Source organism: Aspergillus tanneri (genome assembly GCF_003426965.1).
Source record: "Aspergillus tanneri strain NIH1004 chromosome Unknown AapTan_6_pilon_pilon_pilon, whole genome shotgun sequence".
Taxonomy (NCBI): domain Eukaryota; kingdom Fungi; phylum Ascomycota; class Eurotiomycetes; order Eurotiales; family Aspergillaceae; genus Aspergillus; species Aspergillus tanneri.
The window spans coordinates 3,116,447-3,136,995 of NW_022984633.1; the positions used below are offsets into that span (position 1 = coordinate 3,116,447).

At 43.0% G+C, this 20,549-nt stretch overlaps 8 protein-coding genes across 8 annotated transcripts; 4 read left to right on the forward strand and 4 right to left on the reverse strand.

Annotated features, from left to right (window-relative positions):
- Positions 1–1,594: 1,594 nt before the first annotated feature.
- Positions 1,595–3,362, forward strand: ATNIH1004_009067 (uncharacterized protein; the record flags this gene model as incomplete). The annotated part of the gene is made up of 4 exons (XM_033573667.1): positions 1,595–1,963; positions 2,041–2,765; positions 2,870–2,988; positions 3,058–3,362. 4 exons carry the CDS (start codon positions 1,595–1,597, stop codon positions 3,360–3,362), a joined length of 1,518 nt encoding a protein of 505 aa, XP_033424219.1.
- Positions 3,363–7,093: 3,731 nt separating this feature from the next.
- PCYT2 (ethanolamine-phosphate cytidylyltransferase) lies at positions 7,094–8,609 on the reverse strand (the record flags this gene model as incomplete). Its single annotated transcript, XM_033573668.1, has 3 exons — positions 7,094–8,249; positions 8,311–8,428; positions 8,486–8,609. 3 exons carry the CDS (start codon positions 8,607–8,609, stop codon positions 7,094–7,096), a joined length of 1,398 nt encoding a protein of 465 aa, XP_033424220.1.
- A 614-nt stretch (positions 8,610–9,223) lies between these two features.
- Positions 9,224–10,271, forward strand: ATNIH1004_009069 (uncharacterized protein; the record flags this gene model as incomplete). Its single annotated transcript, XM_033573669.1, has 2 exons — positions 9,224–9,429; positions 9,512–10,271. 2 exons carry the CDS (start codon positions 9,224–9,226, stop codon positions 10,269–10,271), a joined length of 966 nt encoding a protein of 321 aa, XP_033424221.1.
- Positions 10,272–10,852: 581 nt separating this feature from the next.
- ATNIH1004_009070 (putative mitochondrial protein sorting (Msf1)) lies at positions 10,853–11,499 on the reverse strand (the record flags this gene model as incomplete). Its single annotated transcript, XM_033573670.1, has 2 exons — positions 10,853–11,269; positions 11,347–11,499. 2 exons carry the CDS (start codon positions 11,497–11,499, stop codon positions 10,853–10,855), a joined length of 570 nt encoding a protein of 189 aa, XP_033424222.1.
- A 949-nt stretch (positions 11,500–12,448) lies between these two features.
- Positions 12,449–13,214, forward strand: ATNIH1004_009071 (thioredoxin peroxidase DOT5; the record flags this gene model as incomplete). Its single annotated transcript, XM_033573671.1, has 2 exons — positions 12,449–12,734; positions 13,057–13,214. 2 exons carry the CDS (start codon positions 12,449–12,451, stop codon positions 13,212–13,214), a joined length of 444 nt encoding a protein of 147 aa, XP_033424223.1.
- Positions 13,215–13,883: 669 nt separating this feature from the next.
- On the forward strand, positions 13,884–14,514 carry ATNIH1004_009072 (putative NADH-ubiquinone oxidoreductase 21 kDa subunit; the record flags this gene model as incomplete). Its single annotated transcript, XM_033573672.1, has 2 exons — positions 13,884–13,943; positions 14,008–14,514. 2 exons carry the CDS (start codon positions 13,884–13,886, stop codon positions 14,512–14,514), a joined length of 567 nt encoding a protein of 188 aa, XP_033424224.1.
- A 741-nt stretch (positions 14,515–15,255) lies between these two features.
- On the reverse strand, positions 15,256–15,859 carry ATNIH1004_009073 (DUF1761 domain-containing protein; the record flags this gene model as incomplete). The annotated part of the gene is made up of 3 exons (XM_033573673.1): positions 15,256–15,390; positions 15,483–15,787; positions 15,844–15,859. The coding sequence occupies 3 exons, from the start codon at positions 15,857–15,859 to the stop codon at positions 15,256–15,258; spliced, it is 456 nt and encodes a 151-aa protein (XP_033424225.1).
- Positions 15,860–17,519: 1,660 nt separating this feature from the next.
- On the reverse strand, positions 17,520–19,649 carry MPP10 (rRNA-processing protein MPP10; the record flags this gene model as incomplete). Its single annotated transcript, XM_033573674.1, has 1 exon — positions 17,520–19,649. One exon carries the CDS (start codon positions 19,647–19,649, stop codon positions 17,520–17,522), a length of 2,130 nt encoding a protein of 709 aa, XP_033424226.1.
- Between the last annotated feature and the right edge of the window lie 900 nt (positions 19,650–20,549).

Here is a 20,549-nt window from a genome sequence, read left to right on the forward strand (position 1 = left end):
ACTAACCAGAAATAGATATATTGGTCGATCAAGTTTTTATTTCTGTGCACCTGACAATTTCTTAATTAATTAGCAAATGGTTCTAATCACGCAATTACTTTTAATAAACCTAAACTTTTACTTTTGATCTGCCAACTCTGTGCTGATATGCCATGGGCTATTTTTATAAAGAACATATAATCTGAGAAATACGGTACTTTGTTTAAGATAGAATTCAAGCCAAATATTCTGATAAATTATTAAGCTACACCTGCATTGAATATGTTTTTGATTAGGCTAATATAATGGGTTAGTTAACAGCTTTGCACTGTGCCCTACTTACAATAAGTGGGGAAATTTTTCTGTCTCTCTCTATTTTAGCCCTTCCTTTTCAAGTTCTGGGTTTGTTGGCCCACTCCTTTAGGTCTGTGAAGCAGTTCCAGGCCCTTAAAGTGGTACAGCCAGGATATACTTACCCAGGTAATTAATTATATACTCCATACTCAAATGATGCATTCCAAAATTATCTCCCCCTCCCAAAACCCCTTCCAGGCTCCCGCTTCCAGGATTGCAAGCAGCTCTGTATCAAGACACTTTAATTAATCTTTTATTTTTTAAAAAAAAATAAAAATAAAATAAAATTATATGTACTATAATTTAACTTTTATGTGCAGATTTTTTTCCTCATCTAGTCCTCTTCTTTTTTCCCTGTGTCAGATACCTTATCAGTGATTTATTGTTATAGGTACTTGGCTAGAAGTACGGAGTACTGCCCACTTGCAACATTTGTAGGTACTACAACAAGGCCCTTTAATACTACGGGAATTGGGCTATACTACGGCTCCAGTTGGCAAGTGATATAAAATGCACCTCACCTTCGATACTAAATAACATCAGTTTACACAGAGGATTTGTCAAGGCGGCGACTTCAGACAAGCTAACCAGAGTTTCTTTAGTGGAACTATTATGTGATATCAAAAAATTCCCATACTAGTCCCTGTGTATCACACGGTCCCCCAATTATGTTGCCATCTAATTGATTACCATCTATACCATACCCAGGCAAACATATAGATACGGTAGTCCTGAGCGATTAAATGCCTTGAACAGAAAGTATTAGTTTCCACGACTTAATTCTAAGGTGTGATTCACCAGACCATCTGATAAATATGAACCAAAAATCCTGTTGTCGCCTAGTATAGTTCGATCCATGCTGGATAGTGGCAGTGGTACTTCTTGGAGTCTAATACTGATGACATCATTTAATGTGTGCTGCATGAAGGGCGGAATATTTCCGGGTGCGGAAATTCTTCGGTTGCTTGAGCGTGTTGATAATGGATTCATCAGTTACCCCAGCTTTTCTCCCCACAAGGGGGTGTGGGGTTAGAGCTCAAAACGCGGCTGACTCGGCCTAGAGAATAAGAGCGGAGCGGAAAAGTTCCTTCCTGTAGGAGAAGAGACGTCAGAGTTCTGCCAGTCTAACGCAGTCAAGAGATGCATGGCTGTCCTATATTAATCCTGCCCGACCTTGCACTTTTCTTTATTCTCCTAGGGCTGACAGCACTTAACAGTGCAACGATATCGAACGGAAAGGAAGAAAGAAGGGAAATTCATCATGGCTATATCAGCAGCACTATTAATACTACGCGAGAGCATCCCCCAATCACATTTACAGCTATTGGCCACTGTCACCTTGGTTGTACCTGTCCTTTATGTCGCTATCAATGAATTCATACGTTACTCCGCACGTGTTCCGGGAATTAGAGGGCCCCATGGTCTACCAGTGATTGGAAACCTTGCTCAGATCCGCAAAAATGCTGCTGAACAATACCGGATATGGTCAAAGACATACGGATCCGTCTATCAAATTCAACTGGGTAATATTCCAGTTATCGTGGTCAACTCAGCAGCAGCAGCCAAGGTGCTCTTTGGACAAAATGCGCAAGCTCTGAGCTCGAGGCCTGAGTTTTACACTTTCCACAAAGTAACCACTCCCTTGCTCCCTTTCCTTCTTCTCGATCCTACAGATCGTAAGAGACTAAGACCTAACATAGATTCCAGATTGTATCCAATACGGCTGGTACTACAATCGGAACTTCACCATACAGCGAATCACTGAAGAGACGCAGAAAAGGAGCTGCATCGGCTCTGAATCGGCCGTCCGTGGAATCCTATGTCTCACACTTGAACGTGGAATCCAAAGCGTTTGTGTCAGAGCTTTTCAGGTATGGAAATGCCGGCAAAACACCAGTTGATCCAATGGCAATGATCCAACGCTTGAGTCTGAGCCTGGCTTTAACTCTTAATTGGGGAGTACGCGTATCATCTCAAGAGGAAGACCTGTTCGATGAGATAACCCACGTCGAGGAAGAAATTAGCAAATTCCGGAGTACCACAGGCAACCTGCAGGACTATGTCCCTCTCTTGCGTCTTAATCCATTCAACAATAACTCCCAAAAGGCAAAGGAGATGCGAGATCGCCGTGATAGATATCTCAATTCTCTCAACCGTAATTTAGACGACCGGATGAGGAAAGGGGTACATGAACCCTGTATCCAAGCAAACGTGATCCTTGATAAGGATGCTAAGCTAAATTCAGAAGAGCTCACCTCTATCAGTTTGACTATGTTGTCGGGAGGGCTTGATACAGTCACTACACTCGTGGCTTGGAGTATCGGCCTTCTCGCCAAACGGCCAGATATTCAAGACAAGGCCGCAAAAGCCATCCAAGAGATGTATGGCCATGACCAGCCAATGTGCGACGCCGCCGATGACCAGAAATGTGTGTATGTTGCGGCAATGGTGAGAGAATGCCTTAGGTGTGTTTCTCTTTACTCTCTTCTCGTGTATGTCCCATTTAAGAGAAAAACGAAGTTAATGAAGTGGGCAGATACTATACAGTTCTACGTTTAGCACTTCCCCGTACCTCAATTCGAGATATCACTTACAACGGCACTGTAATCCCTAAAGGAACCGTGTTTTTCTTAAATTCATGGGCCTGTAATATGGGTAAGCCGCTTCTTGGATTGCGTCTTCACCCCACACAAACCAAGTTTGTTTATTCCTAATTCCTGGTAGATCCTGAAGTCTGGAGTGATCCCGATGAGTTCAGACCAGAGAGATGGATGGAACAACCTGATGCGCCAATGTTTACTTATGGAATGGGTTATCGTATGTGCGCAGGCTCACTCTTAGCAAACCGCGAGCTGTATTTGGTGTTCATGCGAACACTCAGCAGCTTCCACATTCAGCCGTACGACGATATAGACTGGCATCCTGTTAATGGAAATTCAGATCCTACTAGTCTGGTAGCAATTCCGAGGAGATACAAGGTCATGTTCATCCCTAGGAATGAAAAAGCGCTCTCCAATGCTCTGGCTTGAATAAACTCAACTTATGGATGCATTCAGACATGAGTGGTTTGTCCTAGCCTCGTTGCCTTGGGACCCCATTCAATTGGACTTCTATCATTGATGCCCAGTGAACATTAACCTAAATACAACAATCTAAATCCAATTTTTTTTTCCTTACTTCTAATTTTCCTTACACGTCTCTCTGTGGCCGCTGGGTATTTGGGCAAATGCTGCATGCTTACACGTCCGCTACGAATGTAAGTGTTATCATGTTTATCTGATTCCCAGACGATTAGCAACGAAGTCTGTTATGATATCCGGGGCAATACAATAGCGAACCAGTTGGCTCCTTCTACTTGGCATGGCAATTTCTTAGATATATCAATTATACCGTACGGAGTATGGAAAGATGAAAGCATACTATCCAAGTACGCCTAAGCAACTACAAGCGCTACTCCGCCTGCGGGTCGCTTATGACCTTTACGTGGTATCTCATTGCAATTATATTTTCAATGTCCTATTACTAGTCCACGAAGTATCTAGCACACCTAAAGAGAGGCCCGCAAAAAAAAAAAAAAAAAACCCTAAAAATACAATCAATATAGAAAAATAAATATTAGGAACGTCTGTCTATGGTACTCTTCACTGCTCACCATGAGATCTATGGATCACTTATTAACTAACGTAACCGGAAAGCGAACGAGCCGCCTTACCTGTTTCTACGCGCCATCTTATTTGAAGCAATTCAACCACCCACCATGCCTCCAAAAGCGCATATAAATTTGAAAAATTCAGCTGAGCAAGAGGAAGGGGATCTTATTAGCAATATCTGCTTTTGGGAAAAGAAGAAACCAGCAATATTCGTCAAGTTGCACATATTTATTATGTCCCCCGTACAACTCTTCAACACCGAATAAATGGACGTCTATACTTGGCAAAAGTATGCGCAAATAGTTATAAAATGACTCCAAATAAAGAGTAATCACTTGTACAATGGATATTATTATTAGATTAACATGGAACTGCTCCCCGGCCAATCTCACATATATGAAATAGTGGATTTTTTTTTTTTTTTTTTAATAGCTAGGCATGATATCACATCCTTTCAGACTGTTAGTGATAAATGGGTATACAACTTTGTTAAACAATGTGATAAGCTTAAATTAAAACATTCTCAATGATACAATCATCAGCGCGCTAAATGTGAGGATCCTAAGCTTATTAGGGAGTGGCTTGATCGCGTACAAATCACTACAATACAACATGAAATTGCACAAGATATCTATAATTTTAATAAAACTGGCTTTACAATGGGCCCAGTATCTACTTGCTAATAGAGCTAATATGTATAAATAGCCATTTCTAGTGCAGCCAGATCGTATTATCTTTAAAGAAAAAGTCCACATAGACGGCTAGTATAAGACCTTACCAGATAACTGGAAAATTGAAGTTGGTTAAAATAAATAGGCTACTAATAAAACTGGACTGCCCTCGCTTTAAAAGCTTTTATCTCTGCTACGGCTGGCCGTACGACTGGACAATATCACTTACAAGTTTTAATAGCTAGGAAAGCAAGCATTTATAATTAAAAGGCTACTTAGGGCGCGTACACAAAGCCCTCCATCTTCTTTGGAAGTGCGATTAGACAAAATTATTAGAGAATATAAAATGGCTCTAAGACTACTGTTTTTTACCAAAATAGTCCAGATTTTACAGGCGGAAATTAAAATAACATGTTAAAAAAAAAAAAGCAACCAAGACAACAGATAGCTACTACAGAGGGACTTTCTATGTAGGAGGCCCAGGAGTATATTCATACAACAACAGAATAAGGTCCAAGAACGTCAAACTACTACACAAGTAAATCAAGGACAATCTTTAGTTAAACGAGTACGGTCGCCACTGCTGTGCTTTAATTGTCATATTCGGGGTTATACACGGAGGCAATGTACTAATCAATGTAGCAATTGATTTTCATATTGAAATGCATATATTATCTATTTGGGTGTTTTGAATGGCTTCCTTTTCACCGATCAGGAGAGGTGGCTCCCTCACTTTCCGTTTACGCTAGTTACTGATTATGCAGTACATGAGCATTATTTGAGATATTACTGCATTGAAATTTTCCTACCATGTACGTAGATGTTGATATCTCAGAGATTTGCCTGGGTTACTAGCTACCCAGGTAGTGAGTGACCTTCGTTTTTTAGTCCAGTGGAATTATTGAAACTAGGCACTATCTTTGTCTCGCATTCCCTTAAATACTATCATGTGCTCCTTAAATACCAGAGGCTTGTATTCAAATAACTAGGTAGTTAGGTGCTATTATGTGGCTATTTAATATAGGTTAGAGAAAGCTAGGGTTGGTACAGAGTACTAGGCACCTTGGGTAGCCGACTCCTGCTCCTACTCCACAGACTACGTACGGTGTATTTACTGTGCCTAGTACCTACTGTGATGCAAGAGACATGTAATTCAACTAACTGAGCAATTTGATTCGACTAGTACGATACTAACTGAATCCACAAAAACGAGATGATTTCTATGGAAGAAGGAAAAAGTGCGTGGGTGACTATGGCCGCAAAATAAGATGGCGTGCAGAACGCCCCTTCCGAATAAGGCAATTACCATACAAGGAAATTAGTGCCTAAGGCAGACTTCACGCCGAAGCCGTAACTCTAAATGTATGAACAAGCGCCACAATGTCTGAAAATTACCATACCAGCAACTTTGAGCCTTGCAATCACATGCTCCTTACCAGCCACTCCTGCTTAGTGATCAGAGAATATCCAATCCAAATACTACTATGCTGGACACAATACTTCAGTGTTGAATTTAGTTATCCAAGAAAATCTAGAAGCCTTCCTAGCGTCATGTTCTCAAGGGCGGCATTATCACCTGTACGCTAGCCACCACTCTCTCATTGCTTGTTCTCTATACGATATCCTTTCTTGTGGTGTCTTCCAGACTAACCAGGACCTCCATGTAGGCTTTTCGATCTTGTTCACGATCGTCATGCATCTTACCGCCGTGTTCTACGGGTTTGCGCTTGCCCTCGGCTTTTCATGCTCGGCTACTGTCATCCGAAACAAGGTCAGCGATTAATAAAGCGATTGGTTCTGCCCCAGTGGTACTCTTCATGAAGGGTACCCCAGAGACTCCACAATGCGGTTTTTCTCGGGCAAGTATTCAGATACTAGGTCTACAGGGAGTAGATCCAAAAAAATTTGTCGCATTCAATGTGTTAGAGGATCCTGAACTGCGCCAAGGTAGGTTGATATATAGCGGCATTCAGTACCCCCATGCACTGATGTCCTTTGAATTATATAGGGATTAAAGAGTATTCTGATTGGCCGACAATCCCACAACTATATCTCGACAGGGAGTTTGTTGGTGGTTGCGATATTTTAATGTCCATGCACCAGAATGGGGAGCTTGCCAAAATGCTTGAAGAGAAAGGTGTTTTGGTGGCTGTCGATTAAGCCAGGTGTTTAGAACCTCCAGCTATCTACTGCTCGTCTACCCTCTCTTTCTCATTGTGTCATAAAATATAAGGTTAATATATGTGACAACAACTGCCTATGCACATCATGAAATAAAGTAGTAATGGCTTTCTTTAAAGCTGCCTCCACTCCATTTCCCAGTTGTAGGCATAAATGTGCACCTTAATGCATAGCATGAGACTAAGTAATTCATATACACCAATCAGCAAGTCCCACGAAAGCACTTCAACCATAGTATCATCGACACTCCATTTTAGTCTAGTACCGGTCTAGTTCATTTTCCTTAGCCTTCTCTAAATCTTCAACGATACCTTTCTGCAACTTAGCACGTTGCCTTTCTTCATATGCCTCCCGGCTCTTCAATATTCTTCCAACGATCTCTCCAGCATTAACATTTTGAAAGGGATGGTTGCTTGTTTCTCTGAATATTCCCATCCTTTTGGGAGCAGAGTATGGGTCATAGGTGAGAGGTATAAAAGTCGTAGGGCCATGGTAAACTACGTCCGGAACGCCTAGTGGCATTGCTCTTAAGTAAGGTTCACTTGGAGAAAATGGGGCAGAGAATATAACGGCATGTATGTACTTTAGGGAAGTCAACGGAAATGTCTTTTGATGTAGAAGAAGAGGAGGGTCACTTACGCGACACTGTAGAACACAAAGCCCACGTTCAAAAATGTTCATGATAGGGTAGTTAAGTCCTTTCCAATAGTTAATCACATCGTCGTCATGGATACCTGCAACAATGTAAGCTGGACCATAGTCTTCTCCGAATTCGTCGAGTCGCTTTTTTCTCTGGTCTGGATCGTACCAGCTACGCTGACGACCGTCTACCTCCTCGTGGGATAAGACTTGTCTAAGAAATTCAATATGGCCGGATGAGAAAAGGTCAAACCCTCCGTCGACATAGACAATCCGTTGTCCTGGTTTGGATGACTTTCCTTCCACTAGCGCTTCGAAAGAGCCCGATTCTTCGACGGAGTTGTCCAGCTTCGCCGAGCTTGGACCAGTCCAAATCCAAACAGGAGGGCCAGGCCGAAGGCCACTCTCATCTGTTGCATAGTCGCGGATCTGGTGCATGAGGAAAGTGGCTGATTGCTTGCGCTCGTCCTGGTTCCCGGATCCCTCGTCGCCAGCAAGGGTGCTTTTTACGCTTTTTACAAAGTGTCCTTTTGTGCATAAAAGCATACGGCCGACTAGATCAGTTGTCGAAATACCCGGGGTCCTTTTGACCACCCGGAAACGGCCAGCGGCCTTGACAAACCGATAGCAATCATTCCCGTTGCTATCCGAAGTAATATCGTCACCATGGACGACAAATTTGCACCCATAGTGAGAGACCCATGGCAAAAACGTCACATAGGGAGCAAAGGGCACACAGCGGGTTACCCAACGACATGCCTCCACCGCAGCTACCCTGAAATCAGAAGCCGTATGTCAGCAGGCAAAACAGGGCACTTGTGGGTGGAGCAATGGACCTTTCTTTTAATGTCATAACAGTAGGTCCCTTGTTCTCTAGAATTGCTTCATCGGAGTGAACACCAACATAAAGCTCATTTCCCAATCTACGTGCCTGAAGCATCGCTCCCGCATGACCTATAAGTCTCATTTAAATTAGTCACTGCTGGATGAGAATGAGGGCTGACTTCTCACCATGATGGCTAAAATCAAAACATCCATCCACCCAGATACGATGCTCTGAGATGGGCACATCTTCCTGAGGATCCACAGGCCACTCCCCAGCTAATGGGACTATATCCTCTGGTGAAGTACTCATCCTGGAAGAATTAGGAAATGTAGGCAAAAAAAAATAAAAAAAATAAGCAAGTCTGAAGGCTCTATAAGTTTTTTTTTTTCTTTTATTTAATACTTCTTTTGTGCGCCCTGCACCGGTCGTATTGAGCGACGATGGCAACGACTTGAGAATATGTCGATACGAGGGAGGGTTGAGGAGGGGATGCTGGGGTAAAGGGCGGTAAAGTATCATGTCAAAAGACAAGAGATGCAGACACACTCTCACTACAATTGTAATATTATATGTACAGCACGCTCCCCTAAATATTGGACGATATTAATAATAAAATGAAATACTAAGCCATGTGATAATGCTGTAAATTCATCCAGAAATCCATAAATTGCAGTACTGGCTATCGTCTGGTCTACATAATCCAGGGGCTAACTACCAAAGTGGGGACGGATCTTATCTGCAAAGGAGCAAACGGGCAAACTCCCACTTCCCCATACCCAGCATTCATACTGCTGTTATAACTTCCAAGCCTCTGGCAGTTGTGAATGATTCCACAAGCTATGAGAAACAGGTCTTGCGTTTGTAACAGAGCCATTTGATTGCCTCGCCATACTACCTTTACCTACTACCACGCGAGCCAAAAAATGATCTCATCTACATTCGCCCCTAGCTTGTCCCGACGAGACACTGGCAAATCAAGCATAGGGCATGACAGCGGCATAGGAACTGCTCCTGCACCGTTGACAAGTGGAGGTGGATCATTCGGGCCGCAGAGTGCTACTGCAATTTATCAACATATCCATGATATGGCTACAAAACGAATATCTACTCTGGACTATCTAAGGAAAGCGTCAGTTGCCTCTCTCTTTCGGAGTTCCTTCAAAGGAGGTGTTTTGTGATTGGGAATTTGGACATCGCTGATTGCTCCATAGCCATGAAGGCCGCATTTATTGGTTCAACACTGTGCACTTCTCCCGCGCCGATATTAGTCGAATTCCTTACTTTGAAGCTCGTAAACTTTCACGTCGCGCCATTAACTATCTCCTGCTCGGTTTATCACTTCCACCATTGCTGGACGTCAGTTCAAGTCCTGCGGAATATCTCCGAGCTTTGAACGCTCTTTTGGTTGAGTTTGAAGCATTCCAACAAGTCCACCCACCAGATGGAAGCTCATCATCAACCTTAGCCAGGGCAAGGATTCCACAGATGTTCAAAAGGGCTGCGCATGCTGGGAATAAAACCAGAAGAGCCAGTTCAGCTACCGAAATCGGTCTGCCTATGCAATCCAGCGACCCTTCTGACTTGAAAGGCATGACGGGAAGTATTTCCTCATCTGCCACGGCAGCAGCTGCTGTCATTTCATTTCCTCACACAGAAGCCTCGGAACTTCTTCCCGGCGAGGAATATTCTTATCTCTTGACGCCATCATTGCCTTTTGAGCCGGACTACTTCGAGACGTTCGTAACATTATGCGACGTGTTAATAGACTGTTACACCCGGCTTGCCTCCTTGATATCAGCTCCCTCGGTATGCACAGTTAGTTTGGGTGAGATGTTTTCCAAGGCGGATGCCAAAATTCGAAAGATTACGGTTGCGGGTATTGTACGAGAATTTGAAGATGCAAGTCGAAATAATGCCAAAAATGAAGTCTTTGGGGTTAGCCGCGTTGTCCTTGGTGGTCTTCTAGGTTAATGTGCGATGGGCCCTTCCTCTCATTACACTCGACAGGATCGCTTCCTAATATATATGGCTTACTTGCTTTAGTGGGTTGGTAGGCCAGGAAGATGGATGTAATATATACCGGCAGACTTCTCTTATATGTTCAGTAGATGAGGATGCAGTTTTAAACTAACGCTTCAGTGACTGTTGTCTTGAACCCTGCTGCTCTATGGATACTAGGTTTGAAGAGGAGCAGATGAAGCAGCAGGTCAATCAAGAGGATTTAGAGATATCTATAACATTTATAACATGTTCCTCATGAATAGGGAGCCGTTAAACCTATATACAAAAGAGCCAGGGCTGGTAAGAACACATACACGGATAAAGCGAAAAAAATAAAGGGACAAAAAATCGCAACAAAGATACCCAGTCTTAAAAGCAAGAGGGGAAGAAGGTAAAAACGCCATATCACACCATTCGCTTGGAAACAAGTCAAACTGACGCCAATATATGCAAACGCTCGATGTGATGATGGTGCATGGGACTGTAACAAGCGCCATGAACACCGATGGGATGGGGAAAGAGATGAAAAAAAAAAAAAAAAACTAAATCTTTCAATGCTGTAGCTTTTGTTCATGTTCACGCTGCTCACCAAAAACTCGTCGACTCATTTGGAGAACAGCTTCAAACCCCTCCCTGCCCCTCTTGGCATTTTGGCTGAATCTCTCTACACTCGCCTCTTCAACCTTGTTCTTAATCTTCTGCCAACCACCGCATAGCGCAGTGATCTTCGCCTCTTGATTGAAGCTCGTAGTAAATGCTGGTTCCGCTGAAGACGGCTGATATATAACTGTCTCTCGAACGCTTAGAACATTGGACCACGTAAGATTAGTGGAGCACATTGTGACTTTCTTCAAATTTGGATCAACATATGAGATCTCGTAAACATGCGAAGTAGCGCTGCCTCCAAAAAGTGAGAGAACCCATTGTGGTACGGACTGGTTGCAGGTTATAAGGCGTTCTGTACGCAACTAAGACAAAGTCAGCAACTTTTTGTTTTGGAATTCATTGGACAAGTCTTAAAAAATAAGGAACTGAAGACACGTACAATGCCAGTAGCCGAATCAACAGTTCTGGATAAGGTATCTACTGCCACGACGTGAGGAGACTTGTCATTCCAAGGGCAATATTTGCGCCAGTTTGCAGTTGAAACTTCCTCCCACGAATAGTCGAATGTACATGTTGAAGAAAAGACCTTCATGTTTGAGATATGCAGGAGTAGGCGGGCAGGTGTAGTCCAAGTGAACTGCTCTGTGGGTGTAATAAACCCTCTGCACTTGCAGAGCTCGGATCTAATAATTGATCGCCACACGAGTGGGAAAAAAGGGAGACAGTATTAAAGCAATCAAATATCTCTAAGAAACAAAATCAAATAGAATCATGTCTAGGAGTGGGAAGTAGAACACAAAGATAAGCGTTGAGTGGCAATCCGCTATGAGCAATAGAGAAATGCTCTTTTTCCCTTCAAAAAAAAAAAAGGCTTTTGCGCCGGTATTTCCCGGTATGGTACTGAGTGGTACGGGGTACAGACGAGAGCACTTTGTGTACTAGCCAGTGCTCCACCAGTGTAATTAGAACCTTGCTGACAAAACTCATCAAATCTGCTTTTTAGTTGCTACTTACAGTGAATGCAATGGCTAGAGATAAGATAGAGTAGGGTTTAAGAAAATGGGGAATACTATTGCTATATGTATGTGCGCTCTGTGTGTGTGTGTGTGTGTGTGTGTGTGTGTGTGTGTGTGTGTGTTTACATAGACGAAGCCCCCCTGCCTTTTCTTACCCGCGTTCCTACGCATTTATAATTTTACAATGTATACTGTATGTTTGCATACAGAGCACTATCCATTGATATATGTAGTACTGTACCTACCTACCTCCTCTTGTATGTAAATATCAATGGAAAGATACTGTACTGTACTAGGTCCATATTGGAATGTAGGAAGAATTGGAGCCAAACTCTCCTCCCCCTTAGTTCCAAGCTTCCAACAGTCCGGGTGATGTGCTCAAGCTACTCCATACTACAAATATTACGATACATTCACACTCTGACTAGCCACAGTCTATGTCCAAAGTCGGATACTAATTCATATATCCAACTAATTCCAACGCCAGAGACATACTTCGAACTTTTGAACAAATCCTAGGAAATAATGGTCGAACTGCGAAAGCGCAAGGCCCAGGCACAGGCCCCTGTGACAGAGAAGAGAAACAAGAAACATCACAATTCTGCAGTGAAACAAGATACACGTGAAAAGAAGCCAATCTCAACCACTCCTTCCGAATATGTTCCCAAGGTTGGCGACACAATAGTTCTGAATGATTTCGGCGGACAAATTGAAACGAATGAGGGCAGGCAAACCACGTTGAAGGACCTTGTTGAAAACAGCCAGACTGGTGTTATACTGTTTACATATCCAAAAGCCTCAACTCCTGGCTGTGAGTCAATCAATAACCTCCAAATTCCTTTTATGTATTGATTGAATTGTTGTTGTTGTTGTTGTTGTTGTTGTTGTTGTTGTTGTTGTTGTTGTTGTAGTAAATCTGTTTAAGCAATAAAGCATTTCAAGAATGAAGGCTTATTTTGTTCAAGGTACGAAGCAAGCATGCATGTTCGGCAATAATTTTGATCACTTGACCTCGACTGGTTTATCAATCTATGGACTGTCGGCGGATTCAGCAAAGGCAAATACTACGTTTAAAACTAAACAAAGCCTCCCTTACCTTCTACTCTGCGACCCCACATTCACTCTTATCACAGCCCTGGGTCTCAAAAAGTCGCCCAAGGGTATAACCAGGGGTGTCTTTGCCATTAATAAAAAGGGTAAAGTTCTATTGTTACAAGCTGGTGGTCCAGATGGAACTGTAGAGGCTGCTCGGCAACTAGTTGCAACTCTCGCAGTCAAGGACGCCGAATAAATAATAAGCTGTACCACCCCTATCCCGGCAGGCGGCGGAGGGCAGAAAGAACTAGCAATATTTATTGGTTTTAAGAGCCGTGTGTACCAGAAGGGGAATTGTTGCCCATGTGGTGAATTCTACATATTCATTTTGTGTTGATTACAGTTTACGACCTCTCTAGCCAACCTTTGGATATATAATATGCTCTATATAATGCTCATAGTATTAAAATTACAGGGTGCATAACTTAGTTTTCTACTATCTTAGTAATTCAGCGTCAAACAAAGCTGACAATGGTAGTACTATAGTTTCATTATAACAGGGATTCCTTAATGTACTGCAAGTCATATGCAAATTAACTACTCTTTTATTCAGTCCACCCTTTCTGGTAAATGTTAGGAATCATATAACCGTCATCTCAGTACTTCAACAAGAGTACTTACGGAGTATTGGATGTCGGGAGTATCATTGTTCCGTCCTAGCGTTCCGCTCAATATTAGTTATCCCAGTAGGAACTTCGGCTCTCCCCAAGACACATCAGAAATCATTGGTTTGTCTCTACCGAACGCAGCCATTCTAATTTCTTGACTAGGTATTTATGAAGACTCAGTGTTGAGCTGATTTAAATCTGCAGAACTGGAATATTATGGTGCTCATACATGAATTTGTACAGGATCTTAACCCATCATGGGCCGCGGCTTTCTCAACGCGGCCAAGTCTGCGTCAAATGTTGTATCCGTCCATAAGGTATGGAGACCTAGCAGAACTCTCGGTATTTAAATTCAGAACCTCTTGTTTTAACCTACATCAGAAATACACCCTCCAATCTACCGGGGTATGGGAACGTATCCGCCGTCTACTCTCTATTGATCCCAATCGCTCAACGGGAGTTCCGCTTAATGCTCAATATCGTCTACCGGCTCCGGGGGCTCTTCCACCGCTATCTTATGAGGACCCTGTCACTGTCCCAGCTGGTGACATCGCGGACAACCCTTACTGGAAGCGTGATGTCCGGAGGAGTTACCCCAGGCTCAGCACTGTGAACCAGGCTCATGCAGTCGGTCTTCTCACTGTAGGGAGTCGGGCAACGCCGAAGGGCGACGTCCTGCAAAGTGGGGACGCAGGAGAAAAACAGATAGTCTCAGTCAAGCAACAGGGAGAGGAGCGGGGTCTGGCTGGTCTCTTTGATAAGGACAGCAGGACCATCCGGAGCATTTTAGGTGTTAATGGCTTACCTCCAACGCCCTGTAATCTGAACTCGTCGGCATCAAGGTACCGGCTTGGCCATGACCACGGCTATCCTGACATGTATGTTTGACCTACTATCCCGCCTTATATATGTTTATGTTCCGGCTAACATTCAGGAAGCTATCCGTGCCGTACATTTGTTTAGCTGTCATAAGACTAGAATACATAACATTTCCTACTTTACTCTCTATTCTACGTTTTAATGTATTTGTTATCTTCTTAAGTCTTCTGCTTAGTATGCCTGCTAGCTTTCCTCAGGGGTTAGGCTTCCAATCACCGTAAATTACTTCGACAACGTCAAACTGTGGGTTTACTTAGGGCAGATGGTAGACACACCCGACTATATGCCTCCATGCTACCGGCAAGTTTAATAAACGATGGGAAACGATGGGAAATGATGGGAAACGATGTAACTTTACTAGTTATAGAACAGAGAGAGCGAACCGGGCTTTTAAATGGAACTTTTGATCTCAATGTTTCCTCACAATTCTCCTAAAATAGTACTAACCGTATATGGGTTTTGGGGGATGCGTTTCAAGAAACCGGTTGACCAGACCCCTGTATCAGGTAAGAAGTCTAATACCAACATTATAAAATAAATAAGATAATACACAAGTCCTTACTAACTCATTTAACGGTTTAATATACTATACACCCCCTCTCTCTGTGAGCGTGTGTGCGCGTGCCGTGTTATAGATTAAGATACTGCAATTTATTTATAGGAAAAATAGAATAGTGCACAAAATATTCCCTTAGTCTGGAGAGAAGGTCTGCTTCTTCCTAGGAAAGATAATAATAAATCATGCATACCTCAATCAAAGGATTCTGTGCGTGTACCCCACCATTTAAGGAACAGCCCAAGTCCTACCGTTTCAAAGACTCTGCTAACAGCGCCCACAGCCACAGTGTCCAGAGGCCTCTTTTCCGTAATTAGCTGGCTGATGAACTGTTACCAGGAAGACATAGAGTCAGAATGTGTTAGCATATATCCCGAGAAATCCACGGCAGTTTTAAGTATAATCGCACTGAGAAACATACACCTGGGGCCGCGCTGGCCATGAAAATCAAGCCACCTAAATATGCTGCACCCTTGTAACTCAGTGTTCCGGTTGCGTTGATTAGGGCCGCCACTCCATAGGTCTGTAGAGCACTTCCAACCAAGGAGCTACCCCAAGCAACCACTGCACTAGCGGCCTCCTTGGACCTGATGAACTCCTCTTTTGAGTTGGCGGCCTGTGCGCGCTGGTATGTATCACCAAAAACAGGAGCAAGTATACCAAGCGATGCAGTGTGGGTGAAAAAAGTGCCCATTGCAATGGCCGATGGCTTAACCGGAGGCAAATCTAATCATAACAACTTTAGTATTAAGTCATGTGTAGTACGAAGGTAAGGTCCTCACAATGAAGGGTGGTCATTTTTGACGTCAATATAGTAAAGATCCAACAACAGCGCACACGTAGTTCAGATTGATTCCTCTAGTGGATTCGATCATGTGGATTGCAATGCTTTATATGGATTGACAAATACAAAAGGCAGGACGGTCCTTTATTTATGGCCAAGGAGAGGTCACATGCATAGCCAAAGGCCAAAAGAGAGGTGACGTCTGTATGACCAAAGGACACAGAGTATCAATGCTCAGATAACATTATAATATTAATGTTATTAAAGATATGGTGAACCAATGATTCAATGATCCAAAGCCTCTGAGACGGAAGGGAAGACATGACGTCAACCGTCGGTGGACAAGACACTGCAATTTGAACTAGTAAAAGTTTACTCCAATAGATTCTGCAGAACAAACTTTTAGAACTTTTAGCGGAATAGGAAATGATTTCTAGCCTTCTTCACTTCAGCACATAAATTGAGAAAAGGAATGGGAAATTATCAGGAAGATACTACTACAAGTTTTATAGTACAATCTTTCTTACCTAGGTAACTAGTTCCCTCAGTGCTATCCTTTTTAAGAAATTTAAAACCCCACCATACTTTGTATTCTTATCTCTCTAGCCAACTCCCACATTTCTCTTCTCTTTCCTTTTTTTGTTAGCCAATCTACGTTACCTTTGATATTCTTTAAGATTTTTTTGTGCCCTTGTCATCGGCCGCCATAACTGAATGCGACTCCCTTAATGGACGATCCTAACGCACCTGAGTCAGTTTCAACCGATTTAAATGCTGCCTTCAACATCAGCGATTCTCTTGTCCCAGCTAGGGATCTCAAGGCAGTTGAGCAAACCAATATTTCCTTTGATGGTCTGTTGGAGGAACCCCTACTCCTCGAAGAGGATCTCAAGGAAGGATGTGGAGGTCAGCTTTGGCCAGCAGGAATGGTACTAGCTAAGTATCTCTTGCGGCGACATCGCTCGAATCTCTCGAATAAAACAATGTTTGTAGACTTCTGCTTCTTTATCCCTCGTTTCTCCACTCTCGTTCTTTCTGTTCTAGAATTCGATAAGATCATTAGTTGACTCTCAAATCAGCGTTGAATTGGGAGCCGGTGCGGGCCTTGTCGGACTCGCAGTCGCACGAGGTTGTAAAATCAACAAACCACCCATATATATAACGGACCAGGCTCCCATGCTACCACTGATGGAAACCAACATTAAGCTAAACAACGTATCCACTGTTGTTGCTACAGTGCTAAACTGGGGTGGTCCCATTCCAGACTGTATACCAACGCACCCTGGTGTCATTCTTGCAGCAGATTGCGGTTACTTCGAACCGGCATTTCCTTTACTGATTTCGACTTTGAAGCAACTCTTGGGTCCAGAATCCGTTTGTTATTTTTGCTTCAAGAGACGTAGGCGTGCAGATCTGCGTTTTATGAAGATGGCAAGGAAGGTGTTTCACGTTGAAAGCATAGAGGACGATCCTGATGCGGGGACTTACAAGCGAGAAAATATATCCATATTTTTAATACGTTCTAAACCGACAGGAAATTTAACACGGGGTAAATAGTGAAGGAGCTACAATGATTTCCCGAAAAGGTATAAAAAAATAACCAAATTAGCATCCTTGACTATATTATTATAAGATCAGCTAAATTCCTCCGAACATTCGCACACATTTTAGTCTCTAAAGCTTCAATGCATCGGCTACTATAGTGGGGTTTGTCCTTGAAATCTTGTTGCCCTGGATGTCTGTGACCTCTCCCTCTTTTCCAATGACTTTGACACCGCCCTTTCTCAAGTCAGACACGACTTGTTCCCTCTCAGCCGCTTTCTCATGTTGCTGACGACCAACGTTGCCTTTCTTCTGTTTCTTGTGGAGTCGACGCAGTCTAGCCTTCGCCTCACGGCTCATCTCCTCTTTAGCAACTGACATCCCACTCTTCAAGACAACCTCCCCTGGAACTTTCCCATTGCTTCCTGGTGTATAAATCTCCTGTGGTGCAAGAGTAGCTGCACTGCCAATAGTGCTACTTGCTGTTGGCCTCGCATCTTCCATTGTGATCGTTGCGACATCGGTAACCACGTTGATGCTTGGCTGTGGAGCTTTGGGCTTATAGTGCCAGTTACTAAGTGTATCCAACTGAGAGCTTATATCACTCCATAAATTGGAGACCTCGGAATGCTCTCTGACGAGCTTCTGGTTGCTTGGGTCAACGTAATTTGGATCAGTAGCACGAAGGTGATCAGTTTCGTAAAGCTCAGCAAGCCCCTGCTGGGCTTTTGCATCGTTCAACTCAAATCGTTCTCTCTTTGTGCCTCGGCTATCTAAAATACCAGGACGCCGACGTATGACCTCGTCAAATTCACTCACAAGAATCCGATGCTTGATAAGCACTTCAATATTTTCGGAAACTTCTGCGGTGACAACTGGAACCGGCTTCCCAATTCTTTCAAACTCCATATCCTCTTCAATGAGAGAGTTAGTGGGTCTTTCGACTGCCCTAGCCTCACCACCAAGCATCCAATCCTTTTTTGCAACGTTGGCAGCTTCCAAGAGACGAATTTCATTTATAATCCGCGCGCGCTGTTTCTCATGACTTGAACGCTGGCCCACGAGGGTGGGTGAATCGTTCTCAGCGACACTCATATCATCAGCCGTGATTTCATCCTCGAACAAATCACGGCGGACATCAGACATTGCACGATCAACACTGCTATAAGAAATACTACCGTGTGGCTGCATCTCCAGGTGTGAACGTGATGACTTGGTCAAGGCCTTTCGAGGAGGCGGTGCAAAAAAGTCGGAATATTTGATATCATTTGTGTTAATCCAGCCTTTTTCGTCCGGAACACTAGCATGTATGTCATCATCTGAATTCAGTTCATTACTGATATCCATATGGTCGAATGTTGGTCCTTCTTCATCACTATCTTCAGGAATACCTCCATTATGCCCCGTGTTGGGATCACTTGAGTTGAGTCCTAGAATCGACGAATTCCTAGTAGCAAAAGGATTTGAATGCCAATCAATGCTATCGTCATCAGTATCAGCATCAACGCCCGGGCCTCCTTTAGTATCTTGTTTTTCAAATAGCTCTGTTTGCCTATTGAACTCATCGATCGAAAAGAATCCGTCGTTTAACTTAAAAGGGTCTTTGGTATAGGTAACTTGATTGTTGTCGCCAGTAACATCATTTTCTTCTGAGCATCCAGAAACACGGTCGTCGGACGAATCATGGGCGCCTTCAAATTCTAATCCTCGATTTGACGAGCAGTCAGAATCCACTATAGTCCCCAAGTCTACTTCGTCGGCATCAACAGATTCATTTGTGTTGCTCCCTGCATGAGTAGTTGAATCATCAATCCGTGGTTCTGCGGTCTCAACGTCTGCATCGTAGACTGGTTTTTGCGCAGACAACGAAGGTGCATTTAAGGCAAAGTCTCGCTTTATTTCATAGGCCGTGGACTCGAGGATTCTAAATGCTTGCTCCCAGATTTGTTCCGAAGTAAATCCATCCACGTACAGCTGCTTTATTTGCAAAACATCATCCATGTACCCCTCATCAATCTCCTGTCTCTTGCGTTTCCTCTTGTATTGTTGGCGGGTAGATTGGATTTCACTAACAGATGACGCAAGAGAGTCTAAAATAAATTTAGCAGATCCGACCGATTTGGCATAAAGTCTTTTCGTTGGCTGAAGGAAATTCCATGGTGCAGACAATGCTGTATTGAGAAAAAATTCGGCTTCCGTGTTGAAAATACTAAAATTATCACTGATTGCCTTATGACCATGTGTAGGCCGGGTGACTTGCATCTTGGCTTAAAAAGGATGAATCCTCTCACCGGTCAGGGAAGATGCAAAGGTAAGGTGTAAAACTAATCAAAATTGTACATCAAAAGACTGCAGCTCGAAGATTGTGGTTGGAAAAGTTCAAAGCCTTCCTGGCTTGGTCAAAGGCGGCTGCCGTTTTAAGTGGGACCTCGAAAAATCAGCAGAACCAGTAAAAACAATAATCACAATGTGCTCTGGACTGTTCCATACTCTCTACTCAACAATCCGAAGTAATGGCCCAGAATGTGCCTCCAGCCATTCAAATCTACATTGAGTGATAAATATTAATAAATTTTGGACCAGAAAGGGTCTGTGCAGGCGGTCTGAAAAACAGTCTACTATGTACACTAAATACTCTGTAGTAGAGGTTGCGTAACTGTACATTCCTATTTAGCGTCTGAATACGAATGAATGTATTAAGCATATACATTACCAACCACTGAGCTGTCCGTTTTTATGAGATCATCACAATAATCAATCATTGACGTGTCTGTTTCTTTATTATTTCTATGCAAAATGCCTCTTTCTCGAGAAAGCAGAATTCAAATAGCTATATATGCCTATAAAAACAAAGATGTTAAATTAAAATTAGAGGCTGCTGAAATATACGCAATGCTTAAAAGCACTTTACAGTCGGAAACGCGCGCCAATGGTCATAAACTACAAGATATTAAAGAAACAGCTCTTCTTAAACAGCTTCTAAAGCAGATAAATTTGGCTTCTTAATTAGGCCAAAGTTCCTACGCGAAATGGTATAAATATTACTCCAGGAGTGTCTCCAAGGTCCCCTTGCAGTCATTGGTATTAACTGGGTATTACATGTATTAGATGCCATCCCCGATTGTATACCAGATATACTAGGCAAATTACATATTAACATAC